Source organism: Mobula hypostoma, chromosome 18 (assembly GCF_963921235.1).
Source record: "Mobula hypostoma chromosome 18, sMobHyp1.1, whole genome shotgun sequence".
Classification (NCBI taxonomy): Eukaryota; Metazoa; Chordata; class Chondrichthyes; order Myliobatiformes; family Myliobatidae; genus Mobula; species Mobula hypostoma.
The window spans coordinates 13,114,336-13,132,378 of NC_086114.1; the positions used below are offsets into that span (position 1 = coordinate 13,114,336).

At 40.5% G+C, this 18,043-nt stretch overlaps 1 protein-coding gene across 1 annotated transcript in view; it reads right to left on the bottom strand.

The window, feature by feature from the left end:
- Positions 1–18,043, bottom strand: part of LOC134358343 (secretory carrier-associated membrane protein 2-like) — a 46,427-nt gene that overhangs the window by 22,958 nt on the left and 5,426 nt on the right. Inside the window, exon 2 of the mRNA XM_063070462.1 lies at positions 2,861–2,941. Coding sequence (XP_062926532.1) covers positions 2,861–2,941 — 81 coding nt within the window. The remainder of the gene's footprint in view (positions 1–2,860; positions 2,942–18,043) is intronic.

Here is an 18,043-nt window from a genome sequence, read left to right on the forward strand (position 1 = left end):
AACATCGGGAACAGCGGATCAGTTGCCAAGGGCCCTGTATTCAGTGAATCACGCACTCTTTCTCTCATTAGAGAGTGTGCTGCCGATTCTCCAGTCAGAAAACATGGGGGGGGGGGGAGAAAGGTGGCGTGACTGACTTTTAACACTGTTAATCAGCAAATTGTTTTGTTATGTCTCCCCTCCTGCTGTGAAAAGGGGACACCTTTTTCCCTTTATTAGGGAGGGAGAGTGAGCCTGTGGTATGTCAAATTATCCGGTAATTTTTGTTACACTGCAGATCATGGTCTTTACTGGGGGCTTTGCTTGGTGGGTGGAAGGTGCTGATGCTTTTTTTTGTTAAAGTTAGTGGGGGTGGAGGAGGATCATTGCTCTGCTGCTGTTTGTGCGTGGGGGGAGTAGGGAATCTCATTCTTTGGGGGTATTCTTCGGTTTTTGTGGATGCCTGCAAAGAACAAGAATTTCAGGATGTATACTGCATACATTCTCTGATATTAAATGGAACTATTGAAGCCAATCTATAGAGGCAATGGCATACTACAAGTTGAACTACCAACTGCTGTACACCTCATTGGGGTGGGAAGGTCAGGAATTCAGGCCAAGACATCATATGAATGTACTTTTATTTAGATGCTGCAATGATATGTTACACCCATCAGAACCAGTGAAATAAAATGAATCTTCCTCTGCCTTATTCAACTGTATACCCCACTGAAAGTTTAGAATTCAAAATTTACTGTATAACCACCCATAAACTGCACAATAAGCTGTAATATTACAGTACAATTGTTGTAACTTAATGTGTAGAATTTTTGACTAGTCCACTATAACTAATGAAGTCTGTTATAACTTGTGCCAAGATGAGACCCCCCCACCCCAGGGTGGAGAAGTAACACATTATATTCCATCTGGGTAGCCTCCAACCTGATGGCATGTATATTGATTTCTCCTACCAGTTAAAAAAAAATCCCTCCTCCCCTATACTCCACTCCGATCTTTTACCTCTTCTCACCTGCCTATCACTACCCCCACCTCCTGGTCTTCTCTTCCTTCCTTTTCTCACATGGTCCACTCTCCTCTCCTGTCAGATTCCTTCTTCTCCAGCCCTTGATCTTTCCCACCCACCTGGCTTCACTTATCACCTTCTAGCTACCCTCCTTCCCCTAACCCCACCTCTTTATTCTGACCTCTTTCCCCTTTCTTCTCAGTCCTGAAGAAGGGTCTCGACCTGAAATGTTGATTGTTTATTCATTTCCCTAGATGCTACCTGACCTGCTGAGTTCCTTCAGCTTTTTGTGTGTGTGTAACTAATGAAGTCTTATTTTGCCTTATGTATAACAATTTTGTCTTATGTACAACAATTATCTGACGTATTGAAGACGACTATTTTCTGAAATGTAATTTATCAAGGATTTAACATACTAAGCACGGAACAGAATAAATTGGTTTCTGAATATCTTATCTAAAAATTGTTAATTTAGGTCAGAATTATTCCATCACAGCCCTACTGGGTTATTTTATTTTTATCTCTCAGCAAAACTTAGCTTTGAGAGATATGGTGTGGATCCAACAAAAAAGATGGTGTGCATTGGAGATTGGAATGCAGAGGATGGTTAACATCTTCCTAATAGATTAGGAGCAGAAAATTAGGAAGGAGGAAAATTGAATAAATTATGCTAGCTGATACAATTCTAGGAGAGCATGGGGATCACACACCTTTCTCAGTGTCCAAAGAATCTCTTCCAGTTATTAAATACTCCATCACCAGCAGCCGTAGATCCTAGGGATCATGGGTTTGCGCCTCTGGTGGACTGTGTCCTCTCCAGGGCAGAAAGATTTGAAGAACCGGCTGTTGCCCATGCAGCGGGATCCCCCTCTCCATGTCACTGATGCAGTGCAAGGGAAGGGCAAGCATCGATACAGCTTGGCACCAGTGTCGTCGAGGTTGTCACAGTGAAGTTGTAAACAACATCAAACTGCCTTAGGGACGGCGGCTCTGGATTTCTTCCTCGGGGTTTACTCCCGAAGCCTCTCCCATGGGTGGGTATGGCCACAAGGCAGCAAAGGTTTAAAATCAGAGTTTTCCTTCTCCAAGGGAAACTACCAGCTATCAAAATTACTTCATAATGAGCTGAATGACACTGGCTACTATGGTGAATTTTATCCTTCTTTCTGATTAGACCCTTCATAAGATCAACAGATCCCCTCATTCAAATGGGTGTTCTTTGCTTCTGGAGTTGGTTAATGATTTTTAAGAAATCATTTCTTTCAATCAGTTTTGAGATATTAACAAGTTTTTAATAACATAAATTAGGTATCAACATCCTGAACCTCTCTGACACAGAACCTTTATTGCCTCCTGTCAAAATCTACTTGCTGCGGTGGTCTTCCAGGACCTAGAGTCCCAGTGAGAGTCCACATATGCACGGGGAGAATGTGGGTATAATCCAGCATGAGTTTGTCCCTTCTTATGTTTAGTAACATGAACAAGTTAAAGTCTGACAATTTACATACCAACATTTTTTTGAGGGATTTCCAGTATCTTGTGGTGCACAGTAGGTTTAACTAACAAATTACCACTATATCCTGGCTTATGTTCAATGTCACTCCTACCCACAATTAATCATTACTCAAAAATACATCCGCCCTGATGAGCAAACACTGCAACATAAAACGATCTCTTTCTCAGCTAAGATTGAGAACTCAAGTGTTGCAGTGAAAAATACTTATGCATAGAAGCAAATGGAGCAAACCTACAGGTGGAAAACTTGTACAACTCCAGGAGTAGAAATAAAGACCAATATTAATGTTCTCTCTATAGAACTCAAAGAAAGAATGAGTTACCAATAATGTCAAAACTTACCAGCCTGCTATTCTCCGTGAATGGATTAAAATCATCAATACCTTGCTGAGTTGTATTCGTATGCTGAGTTACTGAAGGGTCCTGAGAAAACAAAAAGACAAAGTTCAAATAGTTTTGGGTAAACACTACCAATTAAAACAAGGGGTTCACTTTTCTTCAAAGTTCAAAGTAAATTTATGACCAAAGTACACAAGTTACCATCCTGAAATTTTTTTTGTGGGCATTCACAGTAAATACAAAGAAACACAATAGAATGGAGGAAAAACTGCAAAGATGGACAAATAACCAAGATGCAAAAGACAACAAATTGTGCAAATACAAAAAAAAAGCAAGAAATATAGAGAACAAAACTGATCACAATAGATCTCTACTCAATTATTTTTCTACTCAATTCTCAATCTCTTCCTCTTCCCCATCATTTAAGAAGAAATTTTTGTGGACCCTCTCACCAAACAAACAATAAAACATTTATTAAAATAATGGGATGACAAGCTGTATATTTTAGTCCACACCGTTAGCCCAACACTTTGTGAAAGACAAGCTCTGTAACTAAACTGACCCTTGATAGCTTGTGTCCCTTGGGGACAAAAAGAATGAATTAGTATTGAGTAATGCGACCAAGGCCTTGAATGGTTACTTGGTACTGGTCTTAACGGTGGAGGTCATATCTAACATGCTAAAGAGAGATGTTATGATGTGATGGGAGATGAAGACCTCTATACAATTACTGTCACAGAGGAGGTAGTGACGAGCAAACTAGTGGGCCTAAAGGTAGACACATCCCCTGGTCCTGATGTGATATATCCCAGGGTGCTGAAAGTTATGGTAGATTCGCTTGTGCTAATTCACCAAAATTCTCTGAATACTGAGTAAGCCCTGGTGAAGATGGCAAACGGTATGACACTGTTTAAAAAAAGGATGAAGGTAAAAGGCAGGTAACAATAGATCCATTAAGTTAATGCCTGTAATCAGGAAATTGCTTGAAGTTATTGTTTAGGAAGAAAGAGTAAGACGTCTGGATAGAAGTAGTTCCATTACGCAGACAAGTACTCACGAAAGGTAGGCCTTGTTCTTTGAGGATATTATGAGCACCATGGATACAGGGGAACAGGGAGAGCTTGTGTGGATTGGGACTGCTCTGAGAACTGGTTTAACCATGATAGGCACAGAAACCCATGTTGGAAGGAAGTATCTCCATCTGCAAACTGGAGATGGTAGGCATAGTAACAGGCAATTATTTAAGTCAGACTTATCATATGAAATTATCATTTCTGCCAGTTTTGAAACTGCTGCAGGTTACAAGTTTTACTCAAATAAAAGCATTTTAAACTTTTCATTGTGTTGCTGGCAGACTTCCAGATTTGGTTAGAGGTATTATCCTGTATAACCAATTCAAGTAGAAATTGTTTGTTTTTTTCCCCATATAAATCTGAAGATGTGAACAAAACCTCTTCCTAATGTCCTCCACACTGACAATCAACACAGGCACACCTCAAGGATATGTGCTTTTCTACCTGCTCTACTCTCTCTGTACTCGTGACTGCATGGCTAGACATACGCAAATGGCATCTATAAATTCACAGAATCTTGCGTGGCGACAAGGGAGTGCCCAGGAACAAGACAGATCGGTTGGTTGAGTGGTGTCGCAACAGCAGCCTTGCACTCAATGTCACCAAGACCAAGGAACCAATTGTGGACTTCAAGAAGGGGAAGTTGGGAGAAAATGCACCAAGCCCCATTGAGGGATCAGCAGCAGGGGATCTTACTCTAGCATTTTGATGCAATCACAAAGAAGGCATGCCAACAGCTATACTTCATTTAGGAGCTTGAGGAAATATGCTAATGTCAAAGACTCTTACTGTACAAACTTCTATAGATACATGAAGCAGAACATTCTTACTGGTTGTTTCATCACCTAGTAATGAGGCTCCAAAACACAGGATCAAAAGAGGCTGCAGAAAGTTGTTGACTCAGCCAGCTTCTTCATGGGAACAACATGGGCATCTTCAAACCGGAGTGCCTCAAGAAGGTAGGCGGTATCCATAATTAGGGACCTTCACTATCCCAGACGTGGCCTCTTCTCAGTATTACCGCAAGGGAAAATGTACAGGAGCTTTTAGGAACAGCTTCTTCCCCTCTGCCATCAGATTTCTGAACAGTCCATGAACCCCACTTTGTTATCCCTCTCTAGCACTATTCACTTCTATTGTAACATCCATTTTGTTTTGTCTTGCACTGTATTGCTGCACTAAACTAATTTTATTACATATCAGTGATAATAAACCAGATTTTTAAAATACTGATCCAATTTAAGTTTCATTATCCCACACCTATCAATTGTATATATCAAGCACCAATTACAGCCTAACTGGTAATCCAAGTAACAAACTGCAGTAACAGTTGATACTGTTGGCACTGAAAGCCATGAAGTAAAATTAAATATTTACTACAAATTCTGTAGAAGGATTCCAGTCTCAGATCGAAGAAGTCAAAAAAATTCAAGAGGTGCTAAAGATTACAGCTTAATTCCAATCACTGGTAATTTTAAGTATTAACCTAATCGCATTTGATAAGAAGATAATCAAGCAACCTTTCAATTCAAATGCTTGTAGTTGAGCAATACTTTAAGCAATTAAACTTAGGAACAATATCCAAACCATAATTTTTCTTTTTTTTAAATTTTATTTTTATTTGGATAAGGAATTCACAAGTATCATGTACTTTTTTCACACGTATAACCTTTTCCATTTTTTTATATGTATAAAACTATTATTTATACATTCTTAAGTACACATTGAGATGATATAAAAGGAAATTAGACACTTAAATAGATGATTATGTACAGTGGTAATTCTAATCTATTAGGCTAAGTAACGGTATTAGTTGTTAAGAAAAATAGTAATAATAGTTTCCATATCTCTCTTCTGGACCATTTCCACTGGTCCAAAATGTTGTATGTAAGCCTATGTAACAACCATTGTAGGTGTTTATATCCTAACTTGTTCATGCTTGCTCCTGCCCCCAGACATAATTATCCAATCCCTATGTACTTATTTACTTAATTTTATCATTTTTTTATACCTTTCCCAAATCTTTTCCTTTACTTGTATTAATTCTCTATTTTCCAAAAGAAAACAAAAAACAGTAAACATTTAGACTAGGGGTGCTTACGTTAGCAGTATTACTGTGTTGATGAGAAGAGCAGTATAAATCATTAGGAGAGTCATCTAAAGTCTGCTCGCATTGGGGTTATATATTCAATCCATTTATTTCAGATTTGCCAAAATTTTTCTTTTTGAATTCTCAGGGAGTAAGTCAACTTTTCCATTTTAAATATTTCCAGGATGATTTTGTGCCAATCTTCTAATGTAGGTGGCATTGGATTTAGCCACTATCTAGTGATTGATTTCTTACTTGCCGCTAAGAGGGCCTGCAGCAACTTTATATCTTCCTTCTGTTCAAGAAACAATACATGCCCCAAATAGAGCGTCTCAAAGTTCAGAGGTATCTGGGACCTAAGTACCTTAACTAATGTTCTATGAATACCTTCCCAATACATACTTAATTTAGGGCAATCCCAGAAAATATGAAAATGATTTGCCTCCTTGGAGCCGCACCTTCTCCAACACGTCACGTTTGTATCTTTATATTTTTCCTGATATGGGGTCTTGAAGTATCTTATAATATTTTTCCAACAACGTTCTCTCCAAGTCAAAGAATTAGTCGAGGACCACTGAAAGCTGCATATTTTCCCCCAAGCCTTCTCTGAAAGTACCAACCCCACTTCTTTCTCCCACTTCTCTTTAATATACAATGTGTTTACATTTTTAGCATGGGCGAGTGCATTATATAATCGAGAAACTGATTTACTAGGTATTAAACTGCAAGCCGAATTCAGAATCTTGAAAAATTCTAATTCTACTGTTGATAGGTCTGTATATAGAAACATAGAAAATAGGTGCAGGAGTAGGCCATTTGGCCCTTCGAGCCTGCACCACCATTTATTATGATCATGGCTGATCATCCAACTCAGAACCCCGCCCCAGCCTTCCCTCCATACCCCCTGACCCCCGTAGCCACTTATCTACAACTCTGGTTAACATAGTTTCGTACTTGAAGGTACCTGAAAAAGTCATTGTGTTCTAGGCCATGTTTGTCCTGCAGGATTTGGAAACTTTGTAATACTCTTTTATCCACAAGTGAGAGGTAGGTAGTAAGACCTTTCTTTATCCATAGTTCAAATCTTTTATCTCCTCTGTTGGGAAGGAATTCGGTATCATATGCACACCATCTGAAGAGTTTTAACATGTTATTAATTCCACACGAATTAACCACCTTCTGCCATACTTTTAATATAAGATTTATCCAACTGTTTTTAAATTTTTCCAATTGGGCCATCAATCCTTTGTCAGCTATTGAGGCCTGTAGAGGAAAACTGTCAACTAATCCAAATTCTATTTCCTTCAATCTAGCCTTATATTCCCTATTACACCAATATAACAGAGGGGTTATCTGTGAGGCATAAAAATAATTTTTCAGGCAAGGAAGAACCATACCTCCTCCTTCCTTCCCTAACTGTAAGGTGTTATATCGAATTCTAGGTTTCTTTCCTTGCCAAATGAAGTGGGAAATCCATTTGTCCCATTCCCTGAATTGATTCAAACCATAATTTTTCATGTCTTTTAATGCAAAAAAGAATCATTGTTTTGATCTCAGTAAGAAGAACTTCCTAGTGGTTACCAGATTAGACTTAATTTGAGTCTAAAATTGCTGAAATGAAATAACAAAGATTTTCTATGTTAATAGTTCCCTCAGCCATTGTTAATATGCATTTTAATGCATCATAAGTTCAAAAAGAAATTAACAATGTAATAAAATTTGTCACAGAAATATTGATGACATTCTATTTGCCCAATATCGGCTTACTCTTGCAGGGAGAATCATCGCAACATTAATTTTTCTCGTCATTTCACTATCTTAATTTGCTTTCTTCATCATCTCCGTGACAATTCTGACAGCAAGTCCTCTCCAAAAATTTAGCATCTTCTCTTCCTCTGCCAACCATTACTGTTTAGTTTGCCATGTGTACATTATTAGACTGATTTATCTCAGCTGCTCCCTCATCCAAGAATGAAGTTTCTTTCCTGCAGCCCTCACATTATTCTCTCTTAACCGGAGATTAACTTTTGGACCCTTGACTGAATTGACTCTGGAATTTGAATGCACCTTCTTGATTAGAATGAGACATGAGGTACTGAGTAGTTTTATCAAGACTATTGCCATATCAGCACTTCAATATTTTTGTTCACATTCATTTATTTATCTCATGTACATCAAAACACAACAAAATATGTCGTTTGCACTAACAATCCACACAACCTGGGATCAGCCGGCAATTATATCCACACATTCTGGCATCAACACAGCATGCGTATAACCCTAGGACAGACCCCCAGATTTCCAGTGGACTTGTGGACAATGGATAATGGGCCTCCAACTTCATCAGGGACTTCAGACTCAAAGACCCAGGGCTTTGGCCATCAAACCTCAACTTCCAGACTTCCTAAATGATCTCCAGGCTTCAATCTAAGGTTGATGCCAGGACTAGCCACTAATGGAACCCCAAACTCATCAACTCATGCACCTTGGGGGGTCGGGGGGGGGGGGGGTTATGCCGTTTTTCATGCTTCCTGCTCTCATAGACATCCGATTCCAGAACCCACTGACCAGGGGGAAGAGGAGGTGGGTGACGGGATTTAGATGACCCAGTGGGCCACCACCCCTTATTGTAGCTGGTCCTTATCCACAGTGCTTGCCAGCCTGACATCCATAGGATGTCCTCTTTCACCCATCCACGTTGCTGGCCTTCGAACGTAGAGCAGAAGCCTAGACTCCTACCTGACCTCTAACTCCTCCATATCCCCGTCCCTAAACCCTGGGAAGCTGAAAAGCCTGAAGGTAGGTAAGTCAGTTGGACCAGATGGACTGCATCGCAGGGTTCTGAAAGAGGTAGTTGAAGAGATTGTGGAGGCATTATAATAATCAAATGTCACTCCACTCTTTAAGAAAGGAGGGAGGCAGAAGAAAGAAAGTTATAAGCCAATTAGCCTGACTTTACTTGTTGGAAAGATGTTTGAGTCTATTATTAAGGATGAGGTACTTGGAAGCTCATGATAAAATGGGCCTAAGTCAGCATGGTTTTTTAAAGGCGAAGTCTTGCCTGACAAATCTGCTATTTCCTCAAATGATTGTAGTTAGGATAGATAAAGGAGAGTCGGTGGATGTTTAAAAACACAAACAACAGGAATTCTGCAGATGCTGGAAATTCAAGCAACACACATCAAAGTTGCTGGTGAACGCAGCAGGCCAGGCAGCATCTCTAGGAAGAGGTACAGTCGACGTTTCAGGCCAAGACCCTTCGTTAGGACTTACGAAGGGTCTCGGCCTGAAATGTCGACTGTACCTCTTCCTAGAGATGCTGCCTGGCCTGCTGCGTTCACCAGCAACTTTGATGTGTGTTGGTGGATGTTGTTTATTTGGATTTTCAGAAGGCTTTTGACAAGGTGCGCACGAGGCTGTTTACCAAAACAGGAACCCATGATATTACAGGGAAGGTATTTGGCATGGATAGAAACATGATAAAATCTGCAGATGCTGGAAATCCAAACAATACAGATACAAAATGCTGGAGGAACTCAGCAAGCCAGGCAGCATCTATGTAAAAAAAGGTACAGTTGATGTATCAGGCAGGACTGAGACCGAAGGGGGCCTTTTCTGGCTGGCTGCCGGTGACTAGTGGTGTGCCACAGTGGTCGGTGTTGGGACAGCTTCTTTTCAAATTGCTTGTCAATGGTCTGGATGAAGGAACTGATGGCTTTGTGGCCAAGTTTGCAGACGATACAAAGATAGGTGGAGGACTTAGACTAGGGGAAGGGGTGTAAAGAAGTGCCAGATGGAATATAGTGTAGGGGAGTGCATGGTCATGCACTTTGGTAAAAGGAATAAAGACATGGACTATTTTCTAAATGGGAGAAATTACAAAAATCAAAGGTGCAAAGTGACTTCGGAGACCTCATGCAAGGTTCCCAAAAGTTAACCTGTATGTTGAATCAGTGACAAATGCAATGCTAGCATTCATTTTGAGAGGACTAGAACATAAAAGCAAGGATGTAATGCTGAGGTTTTAAGGCATTGGTCAGACCACATGGAGTATTGAGAGCAGTTTTGGGCCACTTGCCTAAGAAAAGATGCACTGCCATTGGTGAGGATCCAGAGGAGGTTCACAACAATGATCACAGCAATAAAAGGGTTAACACACATATTAAGTGTTTGATGGCTCTGGGATCTATACTTGCTGGAGTTGAGAAGAATGAGAGAGTATCGTTGAAACCTATCGATTTTTGAAAGGGACAGATGGAGTTGATGTGAAAAGAATGTTTCCTACAGCAGTGGACTCTAGGACCAGAAGACACAGTGTCAGAATTTAGGAATGTCCATTTAGAACAGAGATGAGGAAAATTTTCTTTAGCCAGAGGGTAGCGAATATGTGGATTCACTGCCACAGACAGCTGTACAGGGCAGTTCATTAAGTATATTTAAAGTGAAGGTTGATAGGTGTCAAAGATCACGAACAGCAGCAGGTGAATGAGGTTGAGAAGGATAATAAATCAGCCATGACGAAACGGTGGAGCCAAATGGCCCAATTCTGCTTCCATGTCTTATGATCCAAATTTCTTGGAATATAGATTAAGAAATTATACTACATGCCTAAAAATGTAGATAACCTTTAAGGGAGGTTTGACTAGATGGGATGGACATAGAGGGCTATTGTCCAGGCGTAGGTTGAAGGGACTAGGCAGAATACTAGTTTGGCACAGATTAGATGGGCCAAAGGATTTGTTTCTGTGCTGTAGTGCTTTATCCCTCTACAACCAGTTTTGTGGTTGTTACTGAGTAAACAGCTTTACTCAATGCTCATTAAACCAGCGAATTTAGTAACAAATGAGATTCAAAAATATAAATATTGAAATTTAGCTTGTATCAACAATAAACAAACTGAAATAATAGTTAGTGACATAAGGAACTTAAATATACCCCTCTAATGTCCCAGACAGCGACAATATCCAGTTGGCAATTAAACCATCCAAGCCAGGAAGACCCAAGAGTCAATCTCAGCCAAGAATTGAACAATGTGATAGCAAAATAAATCTCTATCACATATCAAGGCCAAATAAAAACAAGATCCAGTAACATTGACCCACATCAGATTAGCACCTAATAGGATTTGACTGTGGTAGTTTCTCTGCATATCTAACCCCCCCCCCTTCCCCAGCTGACCCACTCTCCACAATTAACCACTGACAATCAAGCTGTATATCAGATAAAAATAGATTGTAACCATGAAGCCATACACATCAAAATTAATATTTAGTGTTATAGGGGAAAAGAGAAATTAAAGACCCTGCAAAGCACAAGCTGTCAGTCTACGGAAATTTTTTAAAAAAACTTAAACAAAGATTTAGATTTTAACTGTGCAGATCACACAGGCCTCACATGCAATTCACCAATTACTCATCCAAAGTGCATGACACTGCACTTTATTCTTACCTCTGGTAACTCGAGAGATTCTAAGAGGAAGAGTCTTGTGTGGAAATCTAATTCGATTTTATTATGAATTGAGTGACTAAATAAGCATTGTGAAAAAATCCTATTGCTTCATCTTCCCACAGTGTTGCAAATTCTTTTAACTAAACCATTATCCTTCTGAAAGCTATTATTGAATCTACTTCCACAACTATCTTCAGCAGCGTATTCCAAACAGGAAACACTTATGTAAAGTTTACTTTTGTGGTCACTTTGGTTCTGCTGTCAATTAGAATCACTATGCAACCTGTTTTTTGACCATACCGCCAATGGTAGTTCCTTTTATCAGTCCTCTCCAGACACCATGTAATTTTATTTACTGCATTTGTCAGATCCCCTCTCAACCTCCTGTGTCAACATGAACATGCCCATCTTATTCATTCTATCTACAGAACTAAAAAAAATCTCAAATCTGAAACCACTCTAGAAAATCTTTCACTATCACTCCAAGGGCCTCACATCTTTACCAAAGTGTAATGCCTAGACTTGGACACCATTCATATTTCATAAAGGCGTGGGCTTTTCCTACTTTTGTATTCCAAGATTGTATTTATATCAATAAATTATAAGATATTACAGGAATCAAGGGAAATTACACTACTACAGAAAACATTACAATTTTATTGAATTGTGGGAAATGTCTGAGGTGCTAAATGACTTACTGATGATTTCATATGCTCTCAAAGTCTGGGATCTTGCAAATTTTTTTAATTTAAATAAACACAAGAAATTCTGCACATGCTGGAAATCCAAAGCAACACAGAAAATGCTGGAGGAACTCAGGAGGTTAGGCAGCATCTATGGAAATAATGAGATAGTTGATGTTTCAGGCTGCCCTTCTTCAAGATTGGGAAGGAAGGAAGAAGCCAGAATAAAAAAAGTATGGGGGGAGGGGAAGGTGGCTAGCAGGAAGGTGAAAGGTGAAGCCAGATGGCTGGGATAGGTCAAGGGCTGGAGGATGAACTTTTAAAAATCCACTTCCTCAATATTCCCTACCACTTTCAATGATAAACATTTATTCTCTCACCCAATTTATACCCTCTTTTGAACACAAACTCTAACAAAATATTACCTTTGAATAAAAGTACATCAAGCAACATGGAACAGGCAGTTCATGGCAAGACAGCTTACTTTGTTTAATAGGTTCATGCATCATCTGATGTTTGAATCTAAGGCACATATATTTTAAAAACAATGATAGGTTCTTATCGAGTTTGTCTGAATTACGAAAGTAATTTTTTTAGATTATGAAGACACACAGTCCTCTTTTATTGTCATTTAGTAATGCATGCATTAAGAAATGACAAAATATTTCCTCCGGTGTGATATCACACAACACAGGACAAACCAAGACTGAAAAAACTGACAACACCACATAATTATAACATATAGTTACAACAGTGCAACAAAACCATAACTTGATGAAGAAGTCCATGAGCACAGTAAAAGTTCAAAGTCTCTCAAATGTCCCACATCTCACACAAATGGGAGAAGGAAGAAAAACTCTCCCTGCCATGCCCGACCACAATTTGGAGGCTGCAATAAGATTTGTACCTCAAAGGGACAGAGCAGAAAGATGGGATCAGGAGACAGAGAACTAAACAAGCTTGTTCACTTCACTCACCTGAACTCTGAACTGATTTCACAACCTAAAAACTCACTTTCAAAGATTTTACAACTCATGTTTTCAGTTCTTTCTTTCTTTCTATGCACCATGCCTTCTCTTGTACATTGTTTGTTTGTTATGTATAGTTTTTCATAAATTCTCAAGGTAGTATATGCTGATATATAGGTGGACAATAATTTTACTTTAACTTTTACTTTGTTAACCATTTTGCAGTCAATTTTTTTAATGAACATCAAATCAAGTATGGAGTTGTGAAGCAACACACAAAATGCTGGAAGAACTCAGCACGCGAGGCCGCATCTATGGAATATAGTTAACAGTCGACGTTTTGGGACAAAACCCTTCATCAGGACTGGAAAGGAAGGGGAGAAGTCAGAGGAAGGTGATGGGGGCAGGGAAGGAAGTGAAACGCTGGGATACATGGCTGTGCTAGCAGGTCTGGGTGAGAACACGGCTGACACATCAGAGGGTAGCAGAGATCACAGAGGGGAAACAGAGAGAAGGTTGCACTTCTAAAGGGAAGGTTTAAACTTCTTCAGGGTAGGATTCCCTCAAAGAGACTTTGCAGTGGAGTCGTAAATCACAAATATGAGAAAATCTAGTGCAAAAACAACAGCTGTGATAAAATTCATAAGGACAGCCAAGTGCAAAATTACACTGTAGCCATTGCCCGGTCAAGATTAATATTTTGCATGAATCAGCAAATCACCGCTACAGGAATACTTACATTTAATAAAGGTAATCGAAGGGAAAAAAAGGCAAAAACAATAAACTAAAATGAATCTTTATCTACCATCACTGCATATTGAATTTTACGTGATCTGTTCTTTCTTGGAAGTTGACCGAATTATTTTATGTAATTGTGCTTTTTGGGTGGCAAGGTGGAGTTATATCTCTACCAAAGGAGATGCAAGGTATTCCTTCCCTCCACAAGCCTGCAGAACTGTTGGGTAAGGTGTAGCATCTGCTTAGCCCCTCAATCAGGGTCTCATGAAGCCATGGGCGCAGGTGGTAGGTGGACATATGAGCAGCTAATGCATATCCCAAGTCCTGGTTATGTGACCACTGATGCCAGGCAGACAATCACTGACGAGTATTGATAAGGCTGGGGTCACCCAAATTGTAAAGACACTGCCCAGAAGGCTGCAATAAAAGACCACTTCCGTAGAAATATTTGCCAAAAACAATCATGGTCAAAGACCATGACTGCCCATGTCTTATGACACAGCACGTCATGATGACTGGTTGTGCTTTGATAGATGCATCAACTTTTGTAAATAGTGGTACAGAATTAGAGCGTTCATTGCAATTGTTTCAGCTAATAAGGAACTTCTTGTTTAATGTATTTAAGAGTTTACTGGAGACAAAAGACTGCAGATGCTGGAATCCGGAACAAAAAAAACCAAATTGCTGGAAGAACTCGGGGGGCAGCTGTAAACGGAGAGCGATGATTCGGGTCAAGACCCTTCACCTACACTGCTGAGACAGCTTTATTTTGGAATGTGAGTAACACAGGAAAGGCCTCCATTTATAGATGATCCTGACTGCTGTGAAGGTGCTCCTGGTGGTGAGCCACCTTTGTGAACTGCTGCAGTCCTTCTGGTGACGGCACTCCCCTCTGTGCTGTTCGTAGGATGTCCCAGGATTTAGATACAGTGTCCGAGGAAAGTCAAAGCAGGCATGTGATTTGGAGGGGAGCATGTGTAAGTGATTCCCATCTGCTCACTGCCTTTGTTGTCAAGGTTTTGCGAGGAACTGACAAAATAGCTAAGCCAGTAAAGAAATACATACACTTTATAGATGGCACACAGGCCTTCAGTTTTACACACCTGTATTTGTAAATGTCCTGAATAATGGGAAGTTCACATCTACAGATGCGCTGGGCTGTCTACAACATTCTCTGCAGAGTCTTGCGATTGAGGGACAAGGAAAAAATGGTAGAAAAAGGGAACTGTGGCTGACGAAACACGTGATCAAGAGGAAGAAGGAAGCACATGTTAGATATAAGAAGCAGGAAGCAGGAGGGGCTCATGAGAAATATAGGGTAGCCAGGAAGGAGCTTAAGAAAGGACTTAGGAGAGCTCGAAGGGGGCATGAGAAGGCCTTGGCATGTAGAATTAAGGAGAACCCCAAGGTGTTCTATGCGTATGTGAAGAACAGAAGGATGACAAGAATGAAGGTGGGGCCGCTAAAGGATAAAGAAGGCAACATGTGCCTGGAGGCGGAGGAGGTTGGGGAGGTCCTAAATGAATACTTTGCTTCAGTATTCACAAGTGAAAAGGACCTTGATCAGGGTGAGGTCGAAATAGAACAGGCCTGTGTGCTGGACAATGTGAAGATTAAGGAAGAAGTAGTGTTGGATCTTCTTAAAAACATCAAGATTGATAAGTCCTCAGGGCCGGACGTGATATACCCCAGGTTGCTGTGGGAAGTGAGAGAAGAGATCGCTGGAGCAGTAGCTATGATCTTTGAATCCTCTTAGGCTGCAGGGGAGGTGCCGGAGGATTGGAGAATGGCAAATGTAGTTCCCTTGTTTAAAAAAGGTAATAGCGAAAATCCTGGGAACTATAGACTGGTGAGTCCTACGTCAGTGGTCTGCAAACTATTGGAATGGATTCTTAAGGATAGGATCTATGAGCATTTGGAGAAGTACAGTCTACTCAAGGATAGTCAACATTGGTTTATGAAGGGAAGGTTGTGCCTCACAAACCTAATTGAGTTTTTTTGAAGAGGTAACAAAAGAAATTGATGAGGGTAGGGCGGTAGATGTGGTCTACATGGATTTTAGCAAAGCATTTGACAAGGTCCCCCACGAGAGACTCATCCAGAAAGTCACGATGCATGGGATCAGTGGAACCTTGGCTGTTTGGATAAAAAATTGGCTTACAGGAAGAAAGCAGAGGGTAGTAGTGGAAGGAAAGTATTCTGCCTGGAGGTCAGTGACTAGTGGAGTGCCGCAAGGATCTGTCCTGGGACCCCTGCTCTTTGCGATTTTTATAAATGACCTGGATGAAGAGGTGGAAGGATGGGTGAGTAAGTTCGTGGATGACACAAAGATTGGAGGAGTTGTGCATGGAGCTGTAGGTTGTCGAAGGTTACAAAAAAATATAGATGCGGAGTTGGGCAGAAAAGTGGCAGATGGAGTTCAATCTGGATAAGTGTGAGGTAATACATTTTGGAAGGACAAACCAGAAGGCTGAGTACAGGGTTAATGGTCGGTTACTTAAGAGTGTGGATGAACAGAGGGACCTTGGGGTTCAAATCCATACAACCCTCAAGGTCGCTGCACAGGTTGATAGGATAGTTAAGAAGGCCTATGGGATGTTAGGCTTCATTAATAGGGGGACTGAGTTCAAGAGTAGAGAGGTCATGTTGCAACTCTACAAATCTCTGGTGAGATCACACTTAGAGTATTGTGTTCAGTTCTGGTCACCTCATTATAGGAAGAATGTGGAAGCTATGGAGAGGGTGCAGAGGAGATTTACCAGGATGTTGCCTGGATTGGAAAACAAGTCTTATGAGGCAAGGTTAACAGAGCTGGGACTTTTCTCTTTGGAGCGTAGGAGGATGAGAGGGGACTTGATAGAGGTCTACAAGATTATGAGAGGCATAGATAGGGTGGATAGCCAGTACCTGTTTCCCAGGGCACGAATAGCAAGCACTAGAGGGCATATGTACAAAGTTAAGGGAGGGAAGTTTAGGGGAGACATCAGGGGTAAGTTGTTTTTTTATATATATATATATATATACACACACACACACACACACGGTTGTAGGTGCCTGGAATGACTTGCCAGGGATAGTGGTGGAGGCTACAACATTAGGGATATTTAAGAGCTTCTTGGACAGGCACATGGGTGAGAGAAAAATAGAGGGTTACGGGGTAGTGTGGGTTTAGTACTTTTTTAGGAATATATGGGTCGGCACAACATCGAGGGCCGAAGGGCCTGTACTGTGCTGTAGTATTCTAGTCGAGGGAAGTACAGTTCCCATACCAGGCAGCCAGTCAGAATGCTCTCAATTGTGTCCCTGTAAAAAGTTCTTACGATTTGGGATATTGACGGAGGATTCATTAAAGACAGGTTACCAGGATTCTCTTGTTAATGGTTCATACCTGGCATTCGTGGTACATGTTACAGGTTACTTAACTGCTCACATCTGAATGACAGTAAGTTCGACTGTATGCAGAAAGCTGAAAACCGCTTTTGGTATCAGTTTTAATGCCACTGTCAAACACTACCTTGACGTCAAAGATAGAAAGCTCACCACCTAAAATTTAGCTCTCATGACAAAGTATTGAAACATATGATCCTTTTGTTTTTAAAAGGCAGAACTAGGACAACTTGCAGCATACCCTTCTGCAGACCTCTAAACCAGGTCTGAGTGCAAGCACAGAGTGAGGGATAGGTAGGCTACAAAATTAGATAATGGTGATGTACATTTCTGCTGTTACTATACAAATGTCCTTGTTTTGAGCTGTTACATCCATTCCAAATTCATCCATTTAGTGCAATTATATAGCAACACAGATAGAGAGTGTCTTCCATGCTATTCAAGAATTTATCTCCAGAAGGTTGATAACAATGGCCCAACCACCGGGCCGCAAAGATATCCTACCGGGCCGCAAGGAAACAATATGATTTGGCGATATGAGACAATACGAGTCAGCTGCACCTTTCCTCATTTCCTGTCACGCACTGTTGAACTTGAACACCCTCCCCCGCAACCCATCAGCCGGTCCGGAAAAATATCGTCAATATTAAACCGGTCTGCAGTGCAAAAAAGGTTGGGGACCCCTGCTCTTAGCTAATGCATTCATGGACAGAATTTCTTTGCAATAGCCAGAATGGTAAAGGTGAGGTTAGGTTCTGAAAATGTCTTCAACTGAAATATTAACTGGTTTCTCTTTCCAT